Here is a 27,985-nt window from a genome sequence, read left to right as displayed (position 1 = left end):
ATTGCGGCTATGGAGGTCTGGATGAAAATGCAGGAATGAGCTGAGAAAACTAGATCTGAAAGAGAGTGTCCTCCTCCCAAAATCGAGGCTGTGGCTGCCAGGGGCAGGCAACACGTAGGGTCCTGCCGGGTCACCCCTCTGTCCCCTCTCCCGCCCGTGTCGGGGCAGGGCGGGGCCCTCAGGGTTGTCCCCACTTCTTCCTCCATGCCAACTTGGTGTAGCTCTTGATTTTTATTTTATTACCTTAGTAACTATATTTTTCATTAAACATTCCATGCCCTTCCAACAGCTGAAGGAGAGAGGTTTCCTCCTACCCCCGACAGGGTGAAAGGCACGTTTTCTCGATGGCTTAGCAATTTTGTGACCTGTAGATGGAAATTCCCCACCTATGATCCCGCGGCTGTAGGTCCCAGGGCTGTAAGTGAGGGAGGAGTTTGGGAATAGCAGCTCACCTGCCCGAAGATCCCAGTTCGGCACAAAGACACCTTCCCTACATCAAGCTATTAAAAGAAATTTCTTTTTAATTTTACTTTTTCCAAGTGCTGAACATCACCTTTGCCCACAGGGTCTGCTTAGGGCACGGAGACATTTGGGAAGAGGGAAAAAAGGAGCCAAATCCCGCGGACGCACTTGGGCATCACGTCCATAAAACGCTTAAAGCTGGGCGGGGAGGGGGGAAATTTAGTGGTTTTGCCTGCAGATAAATGCTTTGCAAATGATGCTCCTCTCTTTACTGTCCTTCTCTCAAATAAAGCCCCCCACCCCACAAAGGAGGAAGGGTGGGCAATGGAACCCCTCGGTGCTGGTGCACCTCGCTGCACCCCCCCATACCGCCTGGGGATCCGGGGGAGAGGCCGTGGGACCACCCGGTGAGGAGGGAACCGGTGGGGCATTATAGCAAGGGCAGCAGGAGAGATCGCGCTGATCGTTCTCCGACTCTCCCAGTACACCCTAAAAATCGGGGTAGAGGGAAAGAGGGGGAACCTTAAAGAAAACAACAACAAAAAACCTCAAACCAAGCTGCAGGCAAAGCAGCTCCTGTCGAACTGGGGAGGAGAGAGGAAACACGAGTTTTGCCGGAGCGAGTTAAAGCCCCTGACTCTGGGTGGGCCATGAGCACCCCCCGCACCCCTCCAGCTTCCCCATCCCCCGTTCTCCTAATGGGCTGCCGGGAGCGGGACCCGGCTCTGGCTCCCCCCGACCAGCCGGGCCGGGCGCTCGGTCTCTGCGGCGTCGGCGAGGCTGGACAGCGAGAGGCAGCGCCGAGCCCGGCCCCTCCAGTGCCTCCCTAGGTCAATCCCGGGGAGAATCGGACCTGCCCCCCCCTCTCCTGCCTTGTCCACCCTTCCCTCGGCGCTCCCAACCGGGCACATTTCCCCGGGCACCCCCCTCCCCGCCGGGCTGCACCGACCCCAATGCACGGCTGGTTTCCCCCGCGTTTATACCCACCCGGGACGGCTGATTGGAAATAAAAATCAATATTTCTAGCTGCATCCTCAGCGGGAAGCATAAAACCTCAGCGCTGTTCCCCTGTCCCCACGCCCAGAGGCGGATTGGGCCGCACCGGGGCTTTGAAATCGGGCTTAAAATGGGCGCAAGGACCGGAGCATCGGTCCGGGGGCTCAGCTCCGCCGACCGTCAGGGAACGGGGAGGCTGGGGAGGCATTTCCAGGCTGCAGGGTGAGCTCAGTTCGGCGCTGCCTCAGCGGGGTTCGGCACTGGCCCCGGAGACCGCCCCGGCGGGGGCAACGGGACGGCAACAACGGCGCGGCCGCCGCTGCTGAGCCCCGGGTTTTAATTAGACCCCCCGTGTATAAAAACTCCTGAGAGGCGCTTCCTTCCGCACCCGAGCAGAAGGTCTCTTGCCGGCGTGCGGAGAGACAGCACCCACAGGCACCCTGTAAGTGACTGAAGTGACTTTTTCTAGGTTGTTGGTTTTTTTATGGGTTTTTTTTTTGTCTGTTTTTCTTTTTCTTCCCCCCCTCCCCTTCTCTTCTCTTTTATTTTCTTATTTTCTTTTATTTTCTTAATTTCCCTTTCCTCTTCTCTTCTCTTCTCTTCTCTTCTCTTCTCTTCTCTTCTCTTCTCTTCTCTTCTCTTCTCTTCTCTTCTCTTCTCTTCTCTTCTCTTCTCTTCTCTTCTCTTCTCTTCTCTTCTCCTTTCTTTTCGCTTTCCCCCCGCCTTTCTGTTTTTCTCTCTCCATCTTTTTGTCTCTTTTCCCTTTCTTCTCTTGCCCTTTTCCTTTTTCTCTCTCTTCCCCCCCTTTCCTCTCTCTTTTTAAATTCCCCCCCCTTTTCTCTATTTTCTCTTTTTCTCCTTTTCTCCATGTACCTTCCCCTTTCTCTCCTTCCCGTGGTCCCTTCCCTTTCTCCCTCCCCCCCCGGTCAATCCCCCGTTCCCGGGGTTGCCCCCCGATGCCCCGGGGGGTCGGGCCGGGTCCCCGGGCAGCACCACTAGGGGATGCCCTGGCTCAACGCAGCAACCGGGCCGGCCGGAGGGGCGAGTAGCCAATCAGCGCTTGTCTGGGCCGGCGGGGCGGGGGCGAACAGCCAATCAGAGCCCTCTGAGGACGGAGCCCCAGTTCCTGCTCGCTCCCCATTGGCTGAGGCCGCGGCGGCGGCGGCCCCCGCTGGGCGGCGGGCGGCGCTGCGGGCGCGGAGCCCGCGGGGGGCGGCGGGGCCGGGGTCTCCAACCCGGGGCTCCCAACCCCGGGGGTCCCCAACCCCAGGGGTCCCACCTCATTCGGGCAGCTCCCCCTCAGCCTCCTTCTGTCTACTTGGGATCTCCAGAGGAAGCGGGAGGAGGGAAAAAACCCAAACCCACCACCCTCAACCACCCCAAAATACTCCGAAACCGTGTTATTTCCGTTTCGCTGCGCTTCTATCCGTAAGAAAAAATATAATTTAAGTCCTTCACGCGACGGAGCAGCTCTAAACCCGCCGGTAGAGGAGGGGAGGCAGCTTTATTTCAGCTGGCCAGCCCCCCGGAGGTTCCTGCACCTGCCCGTCCATCCCCGGCTCGGCCCGTTCTCGCTCCTGGGGGGGCTCCGGTCCCTTCTTCATCATCCCCGAGTTGTCGACAAGAGAACCGAACACGGTTTCCCTCCACGCATGAGTGGCCGTGTCGTAGGGTTTCTCGGCCAGCGGGAAAAGTTAATTTTCCCCCTTAAAAAGTATGAATTAAAAAGGAAAAAAAAAAAAAAAAAAGCAAAAAAGGGCGGGGGAAAAGCTTAAAAGAAGTTGGTGAAAGGGGGTTCCCGCGGGGGGAGGCGGCCGGTGAGCCCCTCCGGTCCCCTCCTCAGGCGGGGACAGGCTCCGCCTCCCCCGGGCTTATGACACTGGAACCTCCTTAAGTTGCGTCTCGCCACAGCTGTCTGTAAGCACTGAGCCGGCTGGCGCCATCCTGCTCCTTTCAGAAAGAATGCCTTCCCTGTGAAAAAAAAAAAAAAAAAAAAAAAAGAGGAAAAAAAAAAAAAAAAAAGGAAAAAAAAAAGGGGGGGAAAAAAAAAAGAGAGGAAAAAAAAATTAGGAAAAAAAATTTTAAGAAAATAGGGAGAGCGAGCCAGCACAATCTGATCTGATCAAGCACTTTCAGCTTCATCCCTCCTGGGTCACATACTGCTTCTCCACCAAGGTTTGTGCTGAATTTCTTTAGCAACTTGTGTTTGGGTTGTTGTTTTTTTTTTTTAATTCTTCTCTCTCCCCCTCCTTCCCCCCTCACTTCTTCCCTTCACCCCCACCCTCTTCTCCATCGCTTTACCCCTCCTCGATTCCCTCCCCCCTTCTCTTTTCCCCCCTCTTTCCCCCCTTTCTCGGTTGCATAATAATTAATGAGCAATCAAAGTGACTCTAGGCTGCAGAGCAGCGAATGGCACAAGTTCTCACCGGCTTAAGCCGCTGGAGCTTCTCAGGTGCAAATGAAGCAAATGAACAAATAAACAAACAACCGCGACGACCAAAAGAAAAGGGAAATAAAAGAAAAAAAATAAAGAGCAAGAGTAAGAGCTGAGGCAGCAGGAGCGCGGGGAGAGCTGCTGGGCTCCGCTCCGAGAGGAGAGAGCGAAAGAGAAAGAGGCGCTGGGGAGAGAGAGGTGGGTCCTAGGGCAGAGCAAGCGCTTCCCAGGGATGGCTGCCGAGAGATGGGATGGGTTTTCTCCTGCCTAAAAAGTCAGGTGCTAAAGTTCAGAACTTCTCAAGCACGTTTCTCTCTCTGCTTCTCTCTCTCTCTCTCTCTGCTCCTTCCCTTTCCTCTTTCTCGTTACAGGTGATCAAAGAAGAGAAACATCTGCAAAAGAGCGGAAGACACAGAGGGGATCTCACTTCGTTGAGATTTTTTTTCCCCCGAGTTTGTTTGTTTTCCCTTTTTTCCCCCTTTTTTATTATATTTTTCCTTTTTTTAATTTTTTTTTTTTTTTTTTTGGAATCGATCGTTTCTCACCTTAACCCCCCTCCCTCCACTTTAAACCAAACCCAACCAGAAACATCCCCAAACTCGCCGACCGCTTCCCCCCCCTTCCCCCCCCCCCCCCCCCCCCCAACCCCGCTTCCCTCTGCTATAACCTCAGCACCGTCTGCCCCTCCGATCTCAAGCCCCTCCGCGCCTTGCTGAGGAGGAGGAGGAGGAGGAAGAGCAGCGGCGGAGCAGCCAGCGCGGAAGATGGAGGTCTCCACGGACCAGCCGCGGTGGGTGAGCCACCACCACCCGGCCGTGCTCAATGGGCAGCACCCGGACTCGCACCACCCCACGCTTGGCCATACCTACATGGACCCCACGCAGTATCCTCTCGCCGAGGAAGTGGATGTACTTTTTAATATCGACGGACAAGGCAACCCCGTCCCTCCGTATTACGGCAACTCCGTGAGAGCCACCGTGCAGAGATACCCCACGGCCCACCACGGTGAGTGTCCCCGACGGGATCCCGCTTCCCACGGGGCAGCCCCGCTCCCGGCGGCTCCGCGCTGCCCCGCCGGCCCGGCTGTCGTCGGGCAGACCCCGGCAGACCTCCTGCCGGCGGGGAAACTACGTCACGTGTGGATTTTGGGGTTGGCTTATTGGAAATAAATAAAAATCCAGGGTTCCTTCCTTTTTTTTACTTGTTTCCTCTTTCGGTATTTTTTTTTTAATGTTTCTTTCTTCTTTCTCTCTTTCTCTTTCTTTCCGTCTTCCCTATTTTCATTTTCTTTCTCTCTTTCTTTACACCTCTCTATAGTTTTCTTTCCTTCTCTTGCTGTTTCTTTCTTTCTCTCTACTCTTATCTCTCTGTCCTCTTTTTCCTCTCTCCCTCTCTCTTGCTCTTCTTTTGCTTTCTTCCCCTTTCATCTTTCTCGTGTTTTTTTTTTCTTCTTTCCCTTCTCTTTAATTAGGTTAACAGGGTTTTCATACCGTGTTTAGTTTTTTTGCACGATTAAGCTGCTCTGGAGAAGAAAAGCAAGCTGGAGAGCAGGGGTGTGAAAATGACTCTGCTGTCCTCACGCTTGGGTTATTTCATTCGCACTTGGTGAGCTTGTTAGGGCTTGGGGCTGAAAGTTTTGCACATGCACCCAGGGCTGCACCACGGCTCGTGTTAAAAAACAAGTAAGAAAGTAAAAGAAATCCCGTGGTGTAATTAGGTGTCAGACCTGGTGTATTTTCCTGTGGGTCCTGCAGGAATGTAGAGATCCACAATGGGAATTTTGTTCCTGGGTCACAGCTTTTAGATAAGAGGTGAAATACCTGGGGCCAGTGGGGCTCAAGTCTGCTGTGGGGTGAGTGCTTTGGTGCCATCTTTTATGGAGAACCAGAGAGACCCAGTATTTGTAGCTGGAGTTTTACCTGTAGGGTTCAAAAATAAGGAAAAGGGAAACATGAAAAAAAGGAGGGAAAAAAAGTAGGTGCTGATTTGTTGAGTCGGGCAGTCACTTCTGGAGGGGTGAATTCTAAAAAGCCCGAGGTTTGCAAGTGAAATCATCCCAAAATCAAGAAGAAAGTGGGACGAGCGAGTGAAGATGGAGCCGAGCCCGGTTCAGGGGGCTGCTCCCAGCCCGCAGCTACTTGTTGAGTGCGAGTCTGCATTAAGCTCCGCTCAGTAACTGCATTGTTCTGCTATTAGTCCCTTTAAAACAATTATTTCTAAGGATCAGCAGCCTTTGTCCTGTCTTTCTTTTCTTTTCATTTCTTTTTTTTTCTCCCAACATATCAGCAGAAAGTGGAAATGCGGTCTCTCTGATCTAGCCTGAGTATTATTTACTATGCTACTTCCTGGAGAAGATAATGAATCTTGACCCTTTCTATTCGTATAACCCACCTTCCCTTCCTTTCGAGCAGTTACTTTCAGTATTGTTCACAAATATCTGGTACGGTGGAAACTAGCTTGGAGATTTTCTACACAAACACAAGCTCCCATGCAAACATATGTGCACCCTGCTGCACCAGCTCTTTAACTCTCTGTGGCTCTACAGATCTGTGTTTGCATCTCTCCTCCTGTATATTTAGCAGTCTGTATACATATATCACGATGTCTGCACAGGGTAAGGCTCTCTAGATGTCAATGCGTTTCCAGGGCTTGATTAGTAGGCACAAACTTTCTTTCCTCCAGTCGAGTAACTGGGTTTTTCAGCTCACAGCAAATTGTTCAGGATGCTGTGGCTTTGGGTAGATTTGATTATTTGGAAATACATTTTTTAGTATTATTTTTTTTAAGCAAGGCCAGCCATTAATTTAAAATATTAGGTACCATCCCTTAAGAGCATTTATAACCAAAGAAAATTAGGTTTGACTGCTTAAATCTTTTGGTAAAGTCCAGGTCTGTATTTTAAAATACAAGTGAAGGGTCTCTTGTCGTAAGAAGGGGATGGAGAATTTATTTTCTTGACTGTTGGTACTTTCTGCATGTGCTATATAGCCACGAAAAAGCTGTCTGACATTTATGTACAGCCTCCTGGAAGGAAAAAAAACCCCCACACCAAAACAAACCAAACAAACTAGGTGGGTAGTAAAGTTTAGCAGCCCTGTTGGAAAGGTTATTATCACCTCTTTGGGCATCTTTTGGTCTTCTTCGTTCGACCAGAGTATTCTCAGGGTTTGTAGCCTACGGCTGCGTTAGGGAAATTATTTTCCAACTAAGAAAAAAAAAAATATAAAAGATACTTCTGCATTCGGGGCTTGGCAATTTCACGCAGGATTTTCCCTTCAAAGTCCGCGTGGGGTTGTCTGGAAAAGGGAGAAAGTGAAGCTGAGCTCACCAAATTCTGTGTCCCAGGGCTGGCATCCCTGCTAAAGGGGGAACCCGGAGACCCCGTGCTAAGCAGGATCGGGGCTGCCACCTCAGGCTATTGCAAGCTTTTACATTTTAAAGGGGAGTGAGGCTCTGCATCAGTTGTAGTTTTGCTTGTTCCCCCCTCATACTGAGCCCTTTGGGAAGGTGGGAGGGGGGATTACAGCCCGACATCCCCACGGGGTCTTGCCAGGGTGGCAAAGGGGATGTAACAGGCGTTTCGCTGTGCTTTCTCCGAGCAGGGAGCCAGGTGTGCCGCCCCCCCGCTGCTGCACGGCTCGCTGCCCTGGCTGGACGGGAGCAAGGCGCTGAGCAGCCACCACAGCGCTTCCCCTTGGAACCTCAGCCCTTTCTCCAAGACCTCCATCCATCACAGCTCACCGGGACCCCTTTCCGTCTACCCACCCGCTTCCTCTTCCACTTTATCCGCCGGCCACTCCAGCCCGCACCTTTTCACTTTCCCACCGACCCCTCCTAAAGATGTGTCCCCGGATCCGTCCATCTCCACCCCCGGCTCCACCGGCTCCACCCGGCAGGACGAGAAGGAATGCATCAAATACCAGGTGTCCCTGGCCGATACCATGAAGCTGGAGTCCTCTCACTCTCGGAGCAGCATGGCCTCTTTAGGAGGAGCCACCTCCTCCGCTCATCACCCCATCACTACCTACCCACCGTATGTCCCAGAATATGGCTCTGGACTTTTTCCCCCCAGTAGCCTCTTAGGAGGATCGCCCACCGGCTTCGGGTGTAAATCGCGACCGAAAGCACGGTCAAGCACAGGTAGGGCTTTTGGCTTCTTCATCCCCGTTGCTCGGGAGAGGAAGCTAAGGGGGGCGGGGGGATGGGAAACGGGAGGGCTAAAAGGGAAAGGCTGCACCCCCCTGTCTCCTCACATAGAGGGATGCGCACAAGCATCCGTGTGATGAAAACAGCGGGGGCTCAAGCCTCCCGGGGGGGTGTGTACGTGGAACTTTACCTTCCCCACAGGTTGCCCTGCTAGGTTTATAACCAAACTCCCCTTTGGGCAACTCGGGCTGGGGGTACAACCAGTCCAGGACCCCAAACACCTCCTCTTCCCCCCCCCCCTCCCCCCCCCCCGGTGGTTACCTTCAGGGCTCCTGCCCCGGGGGCGATCCGGCCCCCTCCGCCGCCCCAAGCGCCCACGGTGGGTGCTCTCAGCTGCCTGAGGAGGAAGCGAAACCCGAGGGAACCGCAGCATTAGTGTATCTCTCTGTATTTTAATAATGGTACTAAATCCCGGCCAACTTCCCCCGCCTGCCCTCCGCCTCGCTCTTCCCAGGGCCTCTTCCCATGCGGAGATGCGGGGAGGGTTTTCCCTGGGGCGGTGGGGAAGCTCACCCACGCGGCCCTCCAGCCCCACGCGGCTCCGTTCCGGGGTCTTTGACCACCCCCCAGCCCCGTCCAGCTCCGTGTCAAGGGCCTTGACAACCCCGAGAGCAAGACCCCTGAGCACCCCCTTGGCCACCCCGCTGGGGGGACCCGGCGCTGGGCGCACCCCGGGGTGAGGGGGTTAGAGTGACTCCGGCTCCCGACGGCTGAACATTCCCGGGTTGGACGTTTGTGTGCACCCAGGGTAGTGTGTGAGCAGAGCAGAGGGGGCTGTGTGTAGGAAAGGGCAAGTAGTCAAAACTCTTTTTTCTTTCTCTCTCTCTCTTTATTTCCCCCCCATCTTCTTTTTCCGAGGAGGCTGCTGCAGGGTTGCCTGGCATGAATGAGATCAGTTTTCAGGGTTTTTCCAGGGTGACATTTACTCTGTCTGTCTGAGCAGGGACTGTCTCTATTTAGCTGATATGTTTGAGCTAATCCAATTATTTTCAGACTGCTGCACGCGACAGTTGCATTGTTTATCCAGCGCCAGGAACTTTAATAGAGTCCGGATGCGGTTAGAGTGACAAAAAAACCCAGACCTGTATGTTTTGTACATGAAAGCAGGAGAGAGAGAGAGATGGAGTGAAACAAAAGAGAGGGACAGAGACTCAAACAGCCCCGGAGCGGCTGCCCCGTGTAACCAGAGTGGAACAAAACGACCTGGGTATTAACGGGAGCCGCTCCCCGCCTGGCCCCGGTACGGACCGGGCGCTGTGTCGGGGTAGGGACCGGTTGTTTCTGGCCCTCGGTGCACTTCTGTGCTCCCTCCCCCGGCCACCCCGGCGCCGGCTGAGCCGCAGCTCCCGCCGGGGCACCGGCTGCGCGGTATTTTCAAACCGTCTTGCCCACCCTCCCACCACCCCGCCTCTTGTTTTCCTTTTGCCACTTTCTGTTAATTTACCTTCTAGAGACACATCTGCGGTTCGTGATAAACCAACCCCAGGAGCAACACCTATTTTTTTTTTTTCTTTCTTTCTTTCTTTCTCTCTCTCTCTCTTTTTTTAAAGTTGATTTTAGCAAGCTGGGAAACTCGCAGACAAAGGGTTTTAGTGCTGGAGGAAAAGGAGGGAGGGGGTGTTTTTTTGCAGGATGAAACGGCTGCAAATACATTTATTTTTCCTTGTTGCTGTTGTTGTTCGGGGGGGGGGGTGTGAAAGGAGAGGGGTTTAGTGCAAAGGCTCTGGAAAAACGGTTGCCGTTTGTGGTTAGGGCGCGGATGCCTCTTGCTCGAAGGCTGCGCGGGCTGGGGCAGCAGGGAGCCGGCTCGGTGCTGAGTTAGCTCTGGCCTGGTCGGCTGGTTTCTTCTGCTGCTCTCAGATGGGCTGGGAGTGCCATTAGGTGCTAGAAAAAAAACCCCCATGAAGACAACAAACTAAACACCCGAGAAAAAAAAAAACCAAAACAAACAACCAAAGCCAAACCAACAACAAAATAACAAAACGAAGCAACCAGCAAGCACTCAACCTTCTGAAAGCAGCTGGGAGGCCTGCCTGTATTGCCCCCCCAGTTCCTTCCTCTAAACTGGGAGCTGGGTGGATTGTGGGGTACCTGCCCCAATAGCCGGGGAGAGAGGTGCTGAAAAGGAGGAAAAGAAGGAGGGAAACGCTTTAATCAGAGCTCAGGCAGGCTCAGGGCTCCCGAGTATCAGGGAGGGGCAATCGGGCTTCAGAAGCAGTGGGGAAGCCAGAGGGGTTTCTGTAAGTTGGGTGGTGGAAGCTTTCAAATCAGTTAATTTCAAATAAATCAATAGTGAGCACTGGCAGATTGGTCGTGTATTAGCTGGGGCCAAGGAGGTGTTTTGGTTGTTTACCTGTGATCGTTTTGGGGGTCCTTGATGTGGTTTGATCTGAGGCCAAAGGAAGAGCCCCTCCAGGCACAGGCAGTCCTCTTGGAACTGGACAGAGCTCAAGGCATGACCCTAGGGTCCCCATACACTTCAGAAAGGGAGGCACAGGCTTAAATTTGGTGTACGTTCATGTTGGGGGGGTTGGAGGCTCCCGCAAAGTCTGCCAAGATGTGAGATGTGGAGTTTGGAGGGCTGCAGAAACCCTTACTCCAGAGGTGAGGGGAACCTGCCAGCCCCTCACCTTCCCTCCCCAAAGAAGGGACTTGCAAGAGGGGTGAGAACTTCTGCAGGGAGCCCCTCAAGCCACCACGGAGTTTGGGTTGTCATTGTTGTCATCCCTCTTCCCTGTTTCTGGGACACAGGCCTGATACTGCCTGTGGGTTGGGGACAGGGTCAGGTCCCACCAAACTGTCCCCAGCCTGTGTCAGGAATATCACTTGGCTATGGCCTTGGACCCTTGCTTGAGTGTCCTGAGCTTGGAGAGGACTGGCAGGACCTGGAATGACTGGATCACTTGGAGGGCTGGGTTATTTTGCAGGGGGGCTTTTCCCAGCTCCTTTAACCTCTGCTTTCCCTAAGTGAACTATGTTCTCTCTTGTTTCCAGAAGGCAGGGAGTGTGTAAATTGTGGGGCTACCTCAACCCCCCTGTGGAGAAGAGACGGCACCGGGCACTATTTGTGTAACGCCTGTGGACTCTATCACAAAATGAATGGGCAGAACCGGCCCCTGATCAAACCCAAGAGAAGGCTGGTGAGTCTCCTTCTTTTTTATTCTTTCTTTTCCTTCTTCTGCTCCTTGTTCACAGCCTGGGATGGAGAGGGGAAGCTCAGCCAGCTCCAAAATCTGGTCCCACTGCGTCAGAGTGCTGGGAAGGGGGGATGTTTGGAAAGATGCTCCCAGCTGCTGTGGGCCTCAATTATCTGGTCCTCTTGCAAACTCTAAAACAGGTTAAAAAAGTCAAGATTCAAGGCTTCTTGCAAAGCAGAACTGAGTTTTCTCCCAGGTCTCAGTGGGGCAGATGCCTCTGCACAGTGCTTCTAGATGGTGACCCAAGGAAGGTGGCTCTTTCCAGGGAACAAGGGTAGAGTAATAATTTCCTAGTGACCAAAGAGATTATCAGGAGAACTGGATTTCTCCTGGGTTCTCTGCACTGCTGTCCTCCCCTCTCCAAGTGTGTTGTCATTCCCTTTGGCTGGCTGTGTTATAAAGGGGGAACCCAAGCTGGGTACTGGTCACCATAGCTGCTGCCACTGGGGCATCAGTTGGATCTTGGTCCTGCAAAACACTTGACTGATGGTTCTGGTGCCATTTTAACCCGGTATGATCATTTGCACCTGAGCCATGTGGGTCCTGAAGTGTGTCATTCCCCTCTGAGTTGGTGCAACACAGGACACAAAGTGGGTGATGGCAAAGCCCGGTGAGTGTGCAAAGCTGAGCGGGTGCCTGGGGCCACAGAAGTTGGAGGAAGGGTGAAAAAGGTGAGGGCAAATATTTAAAATAATAGTTGCAAGCCTCATGACTGTAGTAAGCACAGGCAATACCTTACAGCATCCTCAGCAATCTATTTATGAATTTCCCTGAAAGCCACAAAAAGGTCTGGAAGCTGTGGGCATGGCTAATACATGCGTTGAAGCCTATTTGGCAGGCAATCAGGCAAACCACAAGGGGAAAAATATATCGGGGGGGGAGGGGGGGGCAAATGTTCCCTGCTCGGGTAGTTATCAAATGTTTCGAATTGAGGCATGTTTGGCTTCCTTAGGATTAAAGATGTGGATGGGCTTCTGAGGGCTGCTCGAAACCTGGAGCAAAAGTGGCTCTCCATGGAGTTTCTGAGCTGATGGATCTGGCCGGTTGGGTGAGGCTGGTGCCTGGTGTGGCCGGATCCTGCAGCCAGGACAGGGGTGATTCATTGGCCTCGTGTTCCCTGTGAAGGTGCTCATGGCCTTGGTCCGACAACTCTTAGGCACGGATTCAGCTTCCTCACCTGTGAGATGCCTGCAAAATTGGACCAGAGCTATTCCCATGGGCGTTGGGAAGTGTTTGCAGGATACGTCCCCAAGAAGGGCTCTGCTGCTGTGTCGGCTCTTCCTGGTCGTGTGGGTTTTGGGGAACATGCAGGTTTGCTCCTCTACCCCTAAACTTCCCGTGGGCAAAGCGCAGCCTGAGGCAGGATTGCTCCCTGCCTTCATATATGGGCTTTTCCCACATAGGAAAATGTTGTTTTCCCTTATGTTTCATAGCCTTGTTAGAAAAAAGGAAAAGCTTTCTAGGGAGGGAAGTACAGGCTGGGATTTTAATTTTTTTGGGCAGGTCTCTTGTTCTCTTCTCCTCCTCCCCCCTTGGCCTTTCTGTCTTAAACACACACACTTCGTTTTCTTTTTTATTCCCTCCCCCCCCCTTCTCTCTTTATGTGTAAAGTTAACTTCCTAGGAAAAAGCTGCCGGATATCTGAGCCCTGGAGATAACTCCTAAACAACAGCTCCGTTTCCCCAGCCCAAACACACAGGAGCTTGAGCATATCCAAACAAGCAGAGGGGGAGGTGGAATAGGAAAGCGGCTGGAAAAGGGGGGGAGAGCTTTCAAAATGTGTCTGATGGAACCATGAAAGAATGTCCCGAGTCACCCTCAGCCCGGCACATGTAAAATGAACTATATAAATAAATACATTGTAAAAGGTCATTCTCAGGGAAAGAAAAAACAGGAGAAAGAAAAAAAGAGAAGAGGGACCTTGTCTATCATAATCATTTCAATCTTCGGCATTTTAGTTAAAGTCTGAGTTACAAAAAATTCCCGTTCTTTGAATGAGGCCTTTGCTAAATGGGAACTTTTGCATTTTTCAATATTTTTTTTTTCCCAGCGTTGCCTGGGGAAAAAAATAAAAAAGACAAACATTTCTAATCCTGTTTGCATCTATATTTATTTCCCTTGCTAACCTCAAAAAAAAAAAAAAAAAAAAAAAAAAAATCAGAAGGCCCCAAAGCTGGGTTTGCTTTTTGTGTGCAGAGGTGTAGCTGTGAGTGTGTCTGTGACTTGACTTGATCTTTTCTGCCCTGTGGAGGAGAGTGGGCTGGGGAAGGCAGCGTGTGGATGGAAGCTCAGGGTGGGGATCCAGAGTCTCCTTCTGCCACAAGATTCCTGTGTGACCTTGGGCTGGTTTTGTAGGCTCTGATCCCAGGTGCTCTGAAACTGATGAAAGGACTCTGATGGGTTGGAGGGAGAAGGCAAATGAATCCTTAGATGCTGAGAACACAGCCCAAGTCCTATTAAATTTGATGGGAGTATTTGCAAGGGCTTTCTTTAGGGGAGATGGATGGAGCCTTGCGTGTTGAGGGGAACTCAGACAGCTGTGCTTTTGGGGGGAAGGTAGAAGATCTGGAGATGTTGGCAGGGAGATCAGGAACGGGCAGGTGGGACTACACCACTGCTCTGCTTAAAAGGTCTACAGCCTTCTTGGAGACTGTTCCTGTTCCCATTGAAGCCAGTGGTAGCCCCATCACTGCTGTTGCTGTGATAAAACCTTTCTTTGGATTTTCTTCCTCTCCCTGCCTGTATGGATGCAGAGCTTTTGGTTTCTGTGTCCAGCTGTTTGGGAAGTTTTGCAGCTAATTTGTCAGAAGGCCCATGCACATGCAGTTTGATTTTAGGAAGCTTACAGCTTTGTGTGTACCCCGTGTAGTCCAAACACCAAAAACACCCCTTAATTAAGCATCTTTATCAGCGCTCAGTCCATCTTTTGGCACCATCCTCAATTCCAGCTTCTCATTGCCACCACTAGCACTTCTGAAGTTGTACCCTCGCTCACAAACCATCAGGCCATGGGGTCTGGTCCTACAGATGACATGGGGCACCCAATTAGTCATCCCATTACTTACATGGCCAGGCTCAGGTTGGTGACTAGCGTCAGTGGATGCCATTGCTGGGAGCTTTTACAATAGCGTTATTATTCATTGTTTCCTGCCCACGGCCGGTGTCTCTGGTAGAAGTTGGTAGAGCATAAAAGGTGCCATCTGGGACCGAAAGAGCACGGAGTTTAAAATATTCAGCTAACGAGGCCGAATTTTTGTAGGGGAAACACAGCAGATGGAAAAGAATTTAGAGGAGAAAGTGGATGTTGTGATTTATTCGTTTATTTAATGTCAGTTTGTTTGAAGGCAGCGAGGTGAGGACCAGGCGTGTCTTTTAAACGTACTTGCTGTAAGAGAAATTACGGCGAGCGCCCTGTAGAAACCCCAAATATCTTCAAAGAGGATGTTTCCCCTGTGTGGGCTGAGTCAAATATCACTGGTTTTTAGAAATTTCCTTAGGCTTGATTTTTGGGTCTGATAAGGGCAAAGCTGTCACTGAGAGACTCAATGCAGCCTCTGAGCTGCCTGTGCCGGCGGGTGGGACCTGGGAGGGCAGAGGCCCCCGGATCTTGGGGACAACCCGGGTCTGCAAGCTGTCGTGTTGGTGCTGCTCTTGAAGAACGTGTATTAACCCAGTGATTTTGAAGGGAACCAAATCTGGGACCATGGCATGGTTCAGAGGACAGGGCTGAGGCGTGTGTGCGCACAGCTGCTCGGGGCTCTGCTGTTTGTGGTGGGAGGCCTCAGCTTCTCCTGCTGGTGCCGGGATTTTTGCAGCCGAAGACCTGTGTGCTGTACCCAGCTCCTGCTGTAGTCAGCACGGAGAAGTTCATCTGGAGGCCTTCTCAGGCTGGAGATCAGCTCACTTCAGTTTGGTTTATGGTCAAGCAAAATGAAACTGCCCCCACGGGCAGCGGGTGAGAGCCCCTTGCATCAGCTCAGACTTTCTGTGATGCTTCCTAACGATCATGGGCAGCCTCTTGTTTATTTTTTAGACCATCCTTTTTGCCTAATTAAAAGGGGAAAAAAATAAAAGTAAAAAAAAAAAAAATCCTACTCTATCTAAAACAAAACCAACCCGTCCTCTCTCCACCTACGCCGCATTCAATTATGATTAAAATTGCAACATGACCTAACAAGAGTTGGTATTAACGCCAGCACTGTGCCAGTGTCCATGTTTGCATTTTGGGTTTGTTGTACGGTATCCAAAGCTGTGGTATTTTTTCTTTATTTATTATTTTTTTTTCCCCCCAAATATTGGATGTGCTACAGTGTGTGGCTGTGTGGGGTGAGGGGTAAATTTGAAAGAGTAAGAGCACAAAAGAGAGCATTAAAGGCTCAGTTCTGCAAGGTGCCAAGCATTGCTATGATCTGGCAAATCGCTTGAGCACATGTTTTAACTTTAAGCACATGAGCAGTCCCATTGAAAGCAACGCATTGGGATGAAATCAGAGCTCTGGGACTGTGTCATATTGATGAAGAAGAGATAGGATGGGGATCTGAAGGTCTTTTTTTAGGAGCTGTAGGCACTTGCACGCCCGCAAACATGCATATGCATTCACATAGGAGCCTGCAAACTCCTTTGCTTCCTTCAGTGGCAGAAGGACAATTTGTTTGCTAAAGTTACAGTTTTTAAATGATAAGCATGGATTCATGCATGTGAAAGAGAAGCAACTTTGCTAAATTTGGTTTCGCTAAGTCATTATCACAGCTAACAAAAAAGCTTCTGTATAAACCTTGACATGCAGACTTTTTTTCTTGTTCCTCCTCCTTTATGAAATGGTAAATTCTGCTTTCAGGCTCATTACCAATCCTTAAATAAACATGAAGGTTTAGGCTGCAAAAGGGTGTAATTAAAAAGTTGGGATTCTTGCTCTTTGCCACAGTGTTATTTCCGATCTGGAGCCTGGATCCTTTGAAGCTGAGCTGAATTTCTGGGACCAGGCCGTGCTTGTGGTCGGAGCTGGGGAGCAGCTGCCCACCAAGCCCAGCGCGGGTCTCACCTGGCGCTCGCTGGAGCCGCTGTGACTCACGCCGTTGACTCCAGCAATTGTTGGTTCAGGCCCTGACTGCAGAATTAGACCCCTGGGGGGGTCTGAGAGAATTAAGATGGAAAGACATGTTGGCATTTAAATGATATTTTCCCCTCTGGAATGGGCTGTGCCAACGCTGCTAATTTTGATGAGTTCTATCAGAGGTTTAGCACTCACTTTTAGGATGCCCTTTGGCACCTGATTCAGTTCCTATATAATTTAGGATTAAAGTACCTCGGGGATTTTTTTCAGTATTATTATTTGTTCTCACAAGCCAGTTTCTGGAGGCCTCTGCCGATGTGCGTCAGTCTTGCAGGGTTGATGTTTTCCTTCTCAGCAGTTTTGCTGATTGCTTTTTTTTCTTTTAAAAAATTATTTATTTATTTATTTATTTTTAACACGGCTACTTTTTTCTCTCTCTACCTTCTCTTCCCCTGTCTCTCCCCCTCCTTCCCCTCAGTCTGCAGCCAGGAGGGCGGGCACGTCCTGCGCGAACTGTCAGACCACCACTACCACCCTGTGGAGGAGAAATGCCAACGGCGATCCCGTCTGTAACGCCTGCGGGCTCTACTACAAGCTGCACAATGTAAGTGTGACTGTAAATGTGTGACCGTAACTCTCAAAAATAGCGAGGCCTCAGTTTCCATTGTCCAACCTCTTCCTTGATTGAAGTGTTTCCAGACTCAGGTGGTGCTGAGACCTCCCCTTTGTCCCTTTGGGGACCTCGGGGGGTTGGAGCAATGAGTCGGCGTCCCCTCAAATGTAGCTGATCCAACTTGGGGAGTTAGAAGACAGGGCTGACCATGGGTAATGTTAGAGCTTTCCCATGCCTAAGCCATTAAAGGAGGGGTGGATCAACACAGAGACATTATCCACTGCTGATTAGGCTCAGTCCATTGGAAAGACAGCACGCTGTCCTGCAAGCCCATACTCCTTCTATGTGTAGCTTGGTTCCTCCAGCAAATGCAAACTCTGGAAAAAAACCAGCTACTTAGGGTTTGTGGCTGCTTTTGTGCTGTCCCTCCAGCCATCCCCAAAGATGATTTATTTAGATCTTCTGTTTGCCCCAGTTGACGCAAGTGATTCCTAAACCAAAAAGGACTTGATTTAGTTAGTGGGTTGCAGAGTCTGCTCAACCTGTGATGTGAATTTTAAATGTCTGCCGTGGAAGGGAAGGAAAAATGAAATGAAATGGCTGGCAGATTTAATCTAGTATCTCCATGCAAAGCCAGCTTGCAGGAACCAGGGATATGTGCCCCAGGGATAGAGCTAAAGGGATCTGAAAAGTCTTCTACTGAATAATACTGCTAATAAGGGAGTCTTAAGGCTACTCCTGTTACTCTCATTCCACATGTGGCATTAGAATAATAATTATGTCAGAAGAGGGAAAGGACCTTCAATCTTTTTGCTTTGATATAACTTTTTTTTTTTCTAGTGGTCACTTGCTTTATGTTTGACTTGGAAATCTTGGGCTATGTTTTGCCCTCATGTCCACCCACACAAACACATCAAAGACAGATCGGGTTTCATGGAGCACCCAACCCTTGTGGTGTCTCAGTCCCTTCCATTTGTTATTTCAAGCTCTTTGGTTTCTTGGGATGAGTAAACAAGTTTGGATTAAGTGCAGAAAAAAACCCCAACCAGGCTAATTTTTCACCTGTTCTTTGAGAGGCATCTCTCTTGGAAAAAAGGAGAACATGTTTACCCTTTAGTGGGCAGGAGTCTGAGCACGTTTGGAGTCCTATGCAGCCAGCAAAGCTTGTCATCCAGCTCTCAGTGTGGTCACTGCAAACAAAAGGATTGAACCCAGAGTGAAAGCTCTTAGAATATCACAAGAAAATATTCTGTTTGCTATTTCCATGGCAAGAAGGAAGCAAGGTCAGTCAGCCAGCTTCACTGGAGGAGTCTATGCTTGTGCTATGTTTTCATTGTGGCCTTGTAGCCATCAGTGGTAGGACTTAATGTAGTTTGTGAGACCTATAGGGAGGCCTATACCTGAGCTGATGCCTCTGTACCTCAGCAAAGCCCTTTGAAGTTCTTCTCAGGTGCCGTTGGTTAGACCTGATGGAGATGCCTGTGTTTGGATGAGAACTTGTACCACTTAGACAGTGTAGTTTCTCCCCAGGACCACAAAAAGTGGCAAGATGATGAGTTCAGATGCATCTACCTCCATTATAGACATCTGCCTGGAGGAACTTCCCCCACAAGGTGCCTAGGATGGTGTCTGCTTGCTGAGGTTCTCCAGAAATGTGCCTGTAAGAGCACATCCTTTTCTCTTTCACACTAACATTGTGAACCTAGTTGGCCTGAATTGACCTCTGGATCCACTGTTTAGGGAAACTCCAATCCAGCTGTGAAATTTGTGACATGGGGCAGGCCTTGAGCACATTGGAACCGTTTTCATATTCATTAAAAACACCGACAGCTGCTTAAAAAGCTCAGCACAGCTACTTACCAGAGTCAAGTAGTGTCTTGCCTTATGAGCAACTCCATTAATGGGACCTGCTTAAATGAAACCCCTAGAGGACTGAGATACTGTGTGCAGCAACATAGCTAGGCAAGTATACTAAAACTGGGCTAGATTATTTTCTTTTTACTTTTTAAAGATGATGCTTAGTTATTACTGTGGTGAGAAACAGGCAACATTGCAGCTGATAGTCCTTGAACACACCACCCTCAGCTTTAAAGGTCCATGATTGCAGAGCACTGGGACATTACTCTGCAGCTCAACCGGCTTTAGAGGCTGTGACTGTGAAAGCCATCTACTTCAGAAGCTACATGGGAGTGAGTTGTTTTTGTCACCAGTGGTAAGGCAGTGGTAGCTTCATGGAGATGTCTTTGTTTTTTTTTTTTTGTCTGCTGGGAGGCAGGACCTAGGGAGCTGAGCTACCCAACATTGTCCTTTAATCAATTCAAGGAAAGGAGGAAGTTTGGTGGTTGCATGTGGACAAGGTTCCTTGGCTGGTGCAAACTGGCCTAGTCTGTCACAGTGCACAGACCCCTTTGTGCAGGCTGTGGTCCTGCTCTCTTTGTATATCTTGTACTCATTGGTTCTCCATCAGGAGAGGTGTTGGAAACAGAGAGGCTCATCATAGCGTGTCCCTCCCAGGAAGCTGAGTGGTTCTGCACAGATGTGTCAATGCCAGCAGAAGGCTTTTGTGTGCTTGGAAGGTGCCTTCACCACGTTTCAGGGTATACTGTAGGAAATTCTTGGCTACTTTTTTATCCCTCATTTTGTCATTGTAGTGAAAAGGCGATTTTTTTTTCATGGTGCTTCTTTTTTTCACGGGGCTATATCAGTTTGTTTTACTGTTGATTCCCACAGCTTAAGCAAACCCATTTGTCAGTAGGATATAAGCAATAATCATAGTAGTCTTGGGGTGCATTTAGTGAAGCTGCTGGCAATTCTCCCACTGACTTCAACAAGCCCTGGCTCCATTAACACCAGTATTAACAATGACTAATATTTCACATTGATATGGTGCCTTTCATCCTGTGGCATCCCAGAGTGCCTTCTAAGATACAGCCAGCCTGGAAGATTAACCCAACATTGTAATGACTATGTCTGAAGGATAAATCCCCTTCAGTGACAGGACCTTATTGAGGTCAATGGCAAAATCCCATTGTCTTCAGTCAGAGCAAGATCAGACCCATAATGTCTAAGACTATCCCCTGGATTTGTTCTGTTGAATGTGAGGTTCTTGTCCTTGTTATTTTAGTCCTTCTTAGAAGTGGGATGAGCCTTCACTCACTTCAGGGATGGGTGGGAGTGTACCTTGCTGGAGGTGCACAGCAGACTGACCTGTGCCCATAGAAATGAGTGAGTTGCCGTTGTTTTTGGGAGAAGTCCTCAGAAAAAGCCTCTTTCACAACAACCTAAAGCAGGGCTATGTGTCCCAAGAGCAGATCAGCTGGAATTTTACATGTGATAAAACAAAGAGCATAATTCCTGCCCATAATTAATTGGCTCCATCTGAAATTAATGAATTTCATATACATGCATTGGACTGGTTTAATTTTAATTTAGCATGTGTTTGTCATTTTTATCACAATGAATTTTCATGGAGAAAGTCTTCCCTCAGGGTCTTTTGTTTCTTTACCCCAGGAACAGCAATGGGTCTGTGGCTTTGATGTTTTGGGGACCACTTTAACTCTGCTGTGGCTGGTTTTTGAAATCACTGAAAACATTCTCCAGCTTGCTGCTGTGACTGTGCTGGTCTCACACCTCCGGACATTTGTCTGGGTCCTTGTCTGTTTGGCGCTTGGGTCAGGTGCCTGCTTTGTGAGAACACCCACACCAGGATGATGTGTTTAGATGGCATCTCTGACCCCATTTGCAGGGCTGGCCATGGCTTTCTCACCATCCTGGGCAAAACTGATATTCTCACCCTTTAGATTCACATAAAGTCATGGCCTGGGCCAACCTGTTCTTTGTGGCTGAGTGAAACACGAGAGATGTTGGTTTGAGGAAATGGTCGTTGTCCTGCACAATACCATGCTACACAGGGCCAGGACCCCATGCTTGCTCTGGGAGCCAGCACAGCCCCAGTCCCAGCACCAGACTGTCATTGCTTTGCCACTGCCAAGTCCTGAGCTTGCAACTTTGCTGCTTCACCTGGAAGTCAGTTCTGTCTGCCCCTGATCCTTGATGTCATGATGCAACTCCTCATTAGGACCTGGAGATCCTGGGGCTCATGTGTGCCTCCTGAAATCTGAGCTGGATTCTTCAGGTGTCAAGACTTCCAGGTCTCCTCTAGCCTTGCTGAGTGGTAAGGCTCACTTGGGGCTTCCTCCTGGTTTTGAACCTGGCCAACATGTCACTTCTGGCTAACTTAAAACACGTCAGACAAAGCTTTCCCCTCCCAGCCATCCAGCTGGAGCAATGGGCCTTTCTTGCCTGTGTATCCCCATTCCCTCAGCAAGGACAGGAAGCCAGGGAGACGGGTGATGTCGTATTTAAAGCACATGACATTTGAGGTTTTTGCTTGTTGCTCCCCAGGGCTGCTGTTGGGCTGCACATGGGCAGATTCCTCCTTCCTACCTTTAGCTGCTGGCAAGCAGGACTGCTGCCTCTGGCTCCCTTTATCCAGAGGTAGAGGAATCAGCCTTTTATTTGCCCATTTTTAGGATGCAGTGAAGTTTTGGATCACTGCTGGTCCTGAGAGCCTGGGGTCACTCATTCAGGCTGGGATGACGAACTTTGGGATGCCCAAACCCCAGCAGATAAGCCTGGTCCTTCTTCTCCCTGTGCCTCCAACCCCATGTGTAACAGGGAGCTATTGTATCCCTGCCTCCCCAGGGAGAGAAACCCGTGAATGATTCCCATGCTGCAGGGAAAGGCACCAGGCTGTCGCTGATAAGCAAGACATGAAACTTTGCTGTGATCTAGAAGAAGGGAGTGCTTTGTCCTTTGCGCTGATTTGAGGTCTTAGAATGAAGATCTGCTCAGGACCTTTGCAGGAACCTCTTTTCACTGTCCTTCACCAGGGTTGAGGCAGTAGATTCCAGTGGATAGCAGATGCATTTTTCTCCCCTTTTTCCCCTTTCGTAGAATATCCATCAGCACTGTCGTGTACTCAAATTTATGATGAAAAGTTGTCACCCCTGGGGTGATTTGAAGTGTTCTCCTGCCTTCTACTATGAGTGGAATTCTGCAGAGGGCAAGAGAAATATAAATCCTCATGTAGGTTGCCCCAAGTTCTGATTTTTAAGGACGTTTATGGATACTGGCTGCATAAATGCCTTCCCAGGTGTGACTTTTGGGGCTTTCCTAGCACTGGTGTTAATGCACATTGTGATGAAGGCTCTTAATGCAGGAGCAGAAGTTTCTTACAGGTGGTTTGACCGAGCATTTGCTACCATTCTCCAACCCTGATGGGTGTACAGATGGTCATTGCTGCTGTGTATTTCCATGCAGAAGAGTAGAATGCTTAAGCCTCCTACAGAAATGTTTGCATGCAAGTAGAAAATACTCTACCTGCCAGCACAGACACAAAAAATAAAACAACCCAAACCCCACCCTGCAGTACTTTAGCAGTAAAACCTTATGGGTTAAAGCAAACCTGAAAGGATGGCCAGAGCTCAATCTTTCCAAAGAGGAAAAATAAGACAAACACCTGTGTCTTTTGTGATGAGGTTGCCCAGCTCCTTCTTGCCACCGGGAAAGTTTGAGACCCCTCATAGCACTGAAATCCCAGCAGCTGTTGCCTCTAATGGCTTCACATCAGTCAGGAAGCCTCGGAGTGAGCTGGTGTCTGCAGGGGCTATTTCAAGCTGATAATGATTGGTTTTGTTCCTAAACATGGTGCAATTACTTACTGTGCAGATAGCTGACATTTTTTAGCCGTTAGGAGTTATTTGGGTACGTTTTGCACCCGTGAGGCTCTGCCAGCCATCTTCTGTCCTCTTGTCTTCAGAAATTTCAAATGAACTTGGGATTTCCTGGTGGGATGTGGATTTTGGAATGGAAGGGGAGGGGTTGTGTAGCCGTGCAGATGGGGTGTGCAAGGGGAGGAGGGGGGGTGCTGACTGTCCAGCTGGTCATGACCACATCCCCAGGACTGCCTGGCCATAGGGGCACACAAATCCCATCGTGATTTTGGGGAGAGGGGACGGAAGCACCAAAAAAAATAACGGATTTTTGTTTAGATTAACAGACCCCTGACTATGAAGAAAGAAGGAATCCAGACCAGAAACCGAAAGATGTCTAGCAAATCCAAAAAGTGCAAAAAGGTCCACGACAACCTGGAAGACTTCCCCAAGAGCAGCTCTTTTAACCCCGCCGCCCTCTCCAGACACATGTCCTCCATCAGCCACATTTCACCTTTCAGTCACTCCAGCCACATGCTGACTACACCGACACCGATGCATCCTCCATCCAGCCTCTCCTTTGGACCTCACCATCCTTCCAGTATGGTCACTGCCATGGGTTAGCAAGAGACTCCCCTGCTGAATGCTTACAGTCTCAAAATGAGATTTACTTTATATACTTGCATTTTTGCAGGCGTGTGGTTTTATGGGTCTGACGTCCCAAATTGAATGGGGGGGGAGAAAGGGGGGGGGAAAAGAATTAAAAATTAAATAAAAAATGTTATTTGAAGGCGTAAGAAAGAGAGAGAGAAAAAATAATTTAAAAAAAACCCAGAAAAAAAAAAAACTACAAAAAGCACAAAAAAAGAAAAAAAAAAGAAAAAAAAAGAGAAAAAAAAGTTAAAAAAAAAAAAAGGTTTAAAAAAGTGATGTTTGCCACTTTTTAAAGGAACTCACTATGGCGTCTATGTATTCTTACCCACTGAATCTGGATACCATTTGTGAATAAGCCATTCAGAACTTGCATTCCCTATTGGACAGGATCTCTAGTGCTGTGAAAAAAAAAAAAAAAAAAGAATAAAAATAAAAATAAAGAAACCGCTGAACATTGCATATAACTTATATTGTAAGAAATACTGTACATTTGAGGAAGACTTTATTGCATCTGAGGAGCTGTAAAGAAAAAAAAAAAAAAAGGCATGAAGGACTCCGAGAGATTTTCTTTTTTTTTTTAAAAGGAAAAGGAAAAAAAAAAAAAAAAAGAGGACGGGAGGACAATTTAAAAACCAGAAAAACAAGCAATGCAGACCAAGAGGAAACATGGTCTTACGAACAAATGGACCAACTGCCAGTCATGTCTTCTCCTTTTAATTTTATTTTATTTTATTTTCGTTTCTTTTTATTTTTATTTTTATTTTTTTTGTCGTTGTTGGTTTCTTTTTCATTTCCGGGGGAGGGGGAGGGGGCTGGCTAGAATGGTTTGGATGATGCATTAACTAACTAACTAACGAACTAAATAATGAAAGAAATAAAACCTGTTAGGGAGATCATTCATTTTTGGGGCCAGGGGCCCCTTTTACATAGGAAGTACCAATGGTGTCAGGCAACCAGTGTTACCATGCGGACATTGCCAACGAGGGGGTTTCAGCCATTCTCCAGGTCTATACGCATTGTGAACAAGTTCCTGTAATTGTTGTTTGTATGTATAATTCAACGCACCAAAATAAGAAAGATGTAGATTTATTTCATCTTATTATACAGACTGAATGGTTGTACAAATTTATTTACTGCTAGTGCTAAGACCTGCTTTTTTTTTTTTTTTCCCATATTTTTTTCCTCCTTTTTTTTTTTTTTTTGGAGAATAAACTAGATTAAATTCTGTTGACTTACAAGTGTTTTGTGCTTGGGGGTGGGAAAGTGAGTATGTTTCTTTCTCTATTAATTTTTTTCTTTTAAAATTTGTTTGGATGGTATTTATTACGTCGTTGCCACGGGTACGGGAACGTGTGTCTCTGCTCTCTTGCTGACAGCCAACCCAGTGTTTGTGGTGGCTTGATAAAAAAAAACCCAATAGCAACAAAACCCTCAGAAATAAACGGACTGTAAATTAGTGAAACCCCCCCCTGTCCAGTGTGTGTTCCCTGTCCCTGGAACTGCAGCCCAACAACTGCCCTCACCTGCCAACGGGTCCCATGTGGGATGGGTCCCTTTTGGTCTCAGTCAACTATGGCCACCACAGAGACAAACCTGTGTTAATGACAATTTGGGGATGGGGTAAATGCAAAGGTATGGCAGGGTCCTTATGGTCTTGTCTGCTTTTTGGGCAGGACTAGGAAAGACCCTGAGACTTTGGACAGGAGCTGGAATAGCTCTTTCTGCTCTGCCCTGTTGGGTGCTCAGCGGTTTAATTTTATGGTCAACAGTTGAGATCTTGATGAGGGATCAAGGTGCACCAAACCCTCTCCCTGTGCTTGGAGGAATTAGCAGAACCTGTTACAAAAGGCTGGATTTAATGGTAGACAAAGGACATTTCCCAAAAATACGAAGACTGATGTCAGCCCCTTTCTGCAGGAGATTGATTTACAATAATACCATATATATTAATATTATTCTTATTAACAATACATTTTGTCTCTTATAATTTGATTCCTGATGGTTTAATCCTTAGAAATCAGTCCTCCTTTTAGTCTTCAGTATTTATTCTCGCAGATTCTTTATAGCATCATAAAGCTTGAGCATTTACTTTCCAAATGAAGGGTTAAACTTCTTATCAGACCACTGTTTGCTGGAGGTTTAAGCATGGTGTGATAGGACAGAGGCTGCCAAAGCTGTGAGAAAATGCTTAAAAAACTGAAAAAAAAACAAACACAAAACAACACTCAAACTTAAAAACCTCAACAGACATGACTAGCAAACTCATAGATGTATTTTTAATGCAAAAAAAAAAAAAAAAAAAAGAGTATTCCTGCCTTTCAGTGATGTAGGGATGGAAAAATAGCACCGTATCTGTCAGATGTTATTTTGAACCCACTTTCCCTTGGGTAATAACGAGTGAGTGACAGTGACCTGGTCTAATCTTCTTCTTCAGGATGGCTCAACTGAGTAAGGATGTCTCATATAAGAAAGACCACTTCAAAACTTTCAGGAAGATTATACAGAGGTCAAATAGTAATTTGATTTGGGAACGGGGGAGGAGGAGAAGAGGACTGACCTTTATTCAGGCTTTTTCTCCCCTGTTTCAAAATTAACCTGGTTCAACTGTGTCTACTATAAAGGAAGATTTAGCAGATGTAAGCAGAACAGGCAGTAATTGTTTTGTAATGTTTCATATTCTTTCCTTTCTTCTCTGTTGACAAAAATGTGTAAAAAAATGTCAGAACAAATGGCATGCATTTAAAATCTTATATTAATCACCTTCCTGCTTTCTCAATGAGTATTTTAAGCATAGAGAGTAAATGTGGAAATAAAACAGAGTGAAGAATTACTGAGATGCAAATAGAGATCTTGTTGGTTCCTAATTAATCATCTGTGAACTATAAAGCTATTTTCAATTAGTCTGAAAAGTCAAAGGAAATAATAATCTTTGCTAATATTATGCTTGAGAGACTATTATTTTTAAATTTGTGATGCTACAACCTTTCTCTCCTTTCACTCATCAACAGATGGCAGTTGGACTGAGATATTGATGTCAGGACCTCAGCAATTGGGAAAATAAGAGGAGGATTCCCAAGGCAGGATTTTGCACTTGTGTATTATTCTGTTTGAATCTTTCCCTTTGCTCAGGGGGAACTGGCTCCTGAGTTTCTCACTCATTTTTTTTTTTCCCTTTAAAATTGGAAACATCTTCTTGCAGTTTCCTTCTGATGTTGTTTCATAGGTCTTAGGGGCATTGAGTGAGATGAAGCAGGATTTGGGCTAGCTCAGGGAATGAGTATCCTGGAAAGGACACACATACTCTAGGAAACATATACAGTTTGTCTAGAGAGCTCTTATATAAATTATCTTATATTCTGATGCCAGGAGCAGGATGAATAGGATTTCTCACATCACATACCCCTTCATTACTGCCTGACGTGCTAAATTAACCTGAGTGGTCTACTAGTTTCTCAGTTATGAATTTTTTTTTTTCCCTTTTATTATTCCAGAATTTTAATGTATTGAAGAGTTTTGTTTGCTTGTTTGTTTTTTGTTACCTTTTTTTGTTTTGTTTGCTTTGCCTGTTTGCTTGGTAGCAGGTTGTTTTTTTTAAATTCACTTTTCTTTTGGTTTTGTTTTTTTCTTTCCCTTTAACACATGGGGAAAAAAGCTGGTTCACAGAAAGGGCCAAGAGCTGTTTTCCTGGGCAAACATCTTGTGAATGGCAGTTCTGCCTTTCTTCATTTCTGAAACTGCAAGGAAGAGCTGATGATTGGCAGGTTGGAGCAGTAAAGCTCTCGGAGTCACAGCTCTACTTCGATAATCTATATTGCATAGAAAACCCATGGAAGTTGTTAGTGGGGTCAGATCCTGTGGGGTTTTTCTGCAGGCAAAATGCCTTCTGTGAATTTGAGTGAGTAGTAGCTGCTGTGCTGCTGTGATGACATTTCACCCATGATCCAAGCAAAAGTCTGTTGGCATCCTAATGAGTAATGCAACAGGACTTGAATCAAGACCTCCTCAGTATTAATTTCAGTGTTATCACATTGATTTATATGTCTTAGTTAACTTTTTTTCAGCTGCATTGTTCCTGTGTCAGTAAGCATATGTGCACAGAGACACATGGGCAATAATGAAGGGACCTTTTGAAGATGCTTCAAGGTTAAAAAAATGAGAAGTGCTGTAATTGACACAATCTGCAAAACCTTCATCTTTTTTCCTATGAGTTTGAATGACAAGTTGTTTTAAGATGCAGCTAGACCTGCATTTAGGCTCAGATTAACAGTGTGTTTTTGAAGTGATTTTCCTATAGTTTTACTTTAGGGTTATGAGATTTTTACCTTGGCTCAGCCAACATGGTTTCCTTGCTACTACACTAATGGGAACTCAGACTAAAACTACCCTGAACCAACCTTCCAGAACACAGTCTTCAGGTCCTCAGCACAGATTGGTTTTCCCTCTGGAGTTACTCTTATTGCTAATGCACAGGTTGCCACAAACCACATCTTCTCATACTCCTTTTTGGACAGAGAGACTCCTGATTCACTCAGGACTGTTGTAGTCTGGTGGAGAATTCAGGTGGTTAATGAAGGGACTAGAGAGAACTATCTTTTATTTTTCTGCAGTGTTTGGGACTTTTTTTGGGATAAGAGACCAGAAGACATTCTTATAGAA

General features: G+C 47.8%; 1 protein-coding gene across 1 annotated transcript; it reads left to right on the top strand.

The window, feature by feature from the left end:
* Nucleotides 1–4,573: 4,573 nt before the first annotated feature.
* On the top strand, nt 4,574–23,414 carry GATA3 (GATA binding protein 3). The gene is given in 6 exon segments (XM_051623388.1): nt 4,574–4,897; nt 7,495–7,511; nt 7,513–8,032; nt 11,093–11,238; nt 16,827–16,952; nt 23,015–23,414. Coding segments are annotated over 6 exon segments (1,335 nt in total). The 5' UTR covers nt 4,574–4,656; the 3' UTR covers nt 23,300–23,414.
* Nucleotides 23,415–27,985: the final 4,571 nt, after the last annotated feature.

This window comes from Apus apus, chromosome 1 (genome assembly GCF_020740795.1).
Source record: "Apus apus isolate bApuApu2 chromosome 1, bApuApu2.pri.cur, whole genome shotgun sequence".
Classification (NCBI taxonomy): Eukaryota; Metazoa; Chordata; class Aves; order Apodiformes; family Apodidae; genus Apus; species Apus apus.
This window is presented reverse-complemented; position numbering and strand designations above follow the sequence as displayed.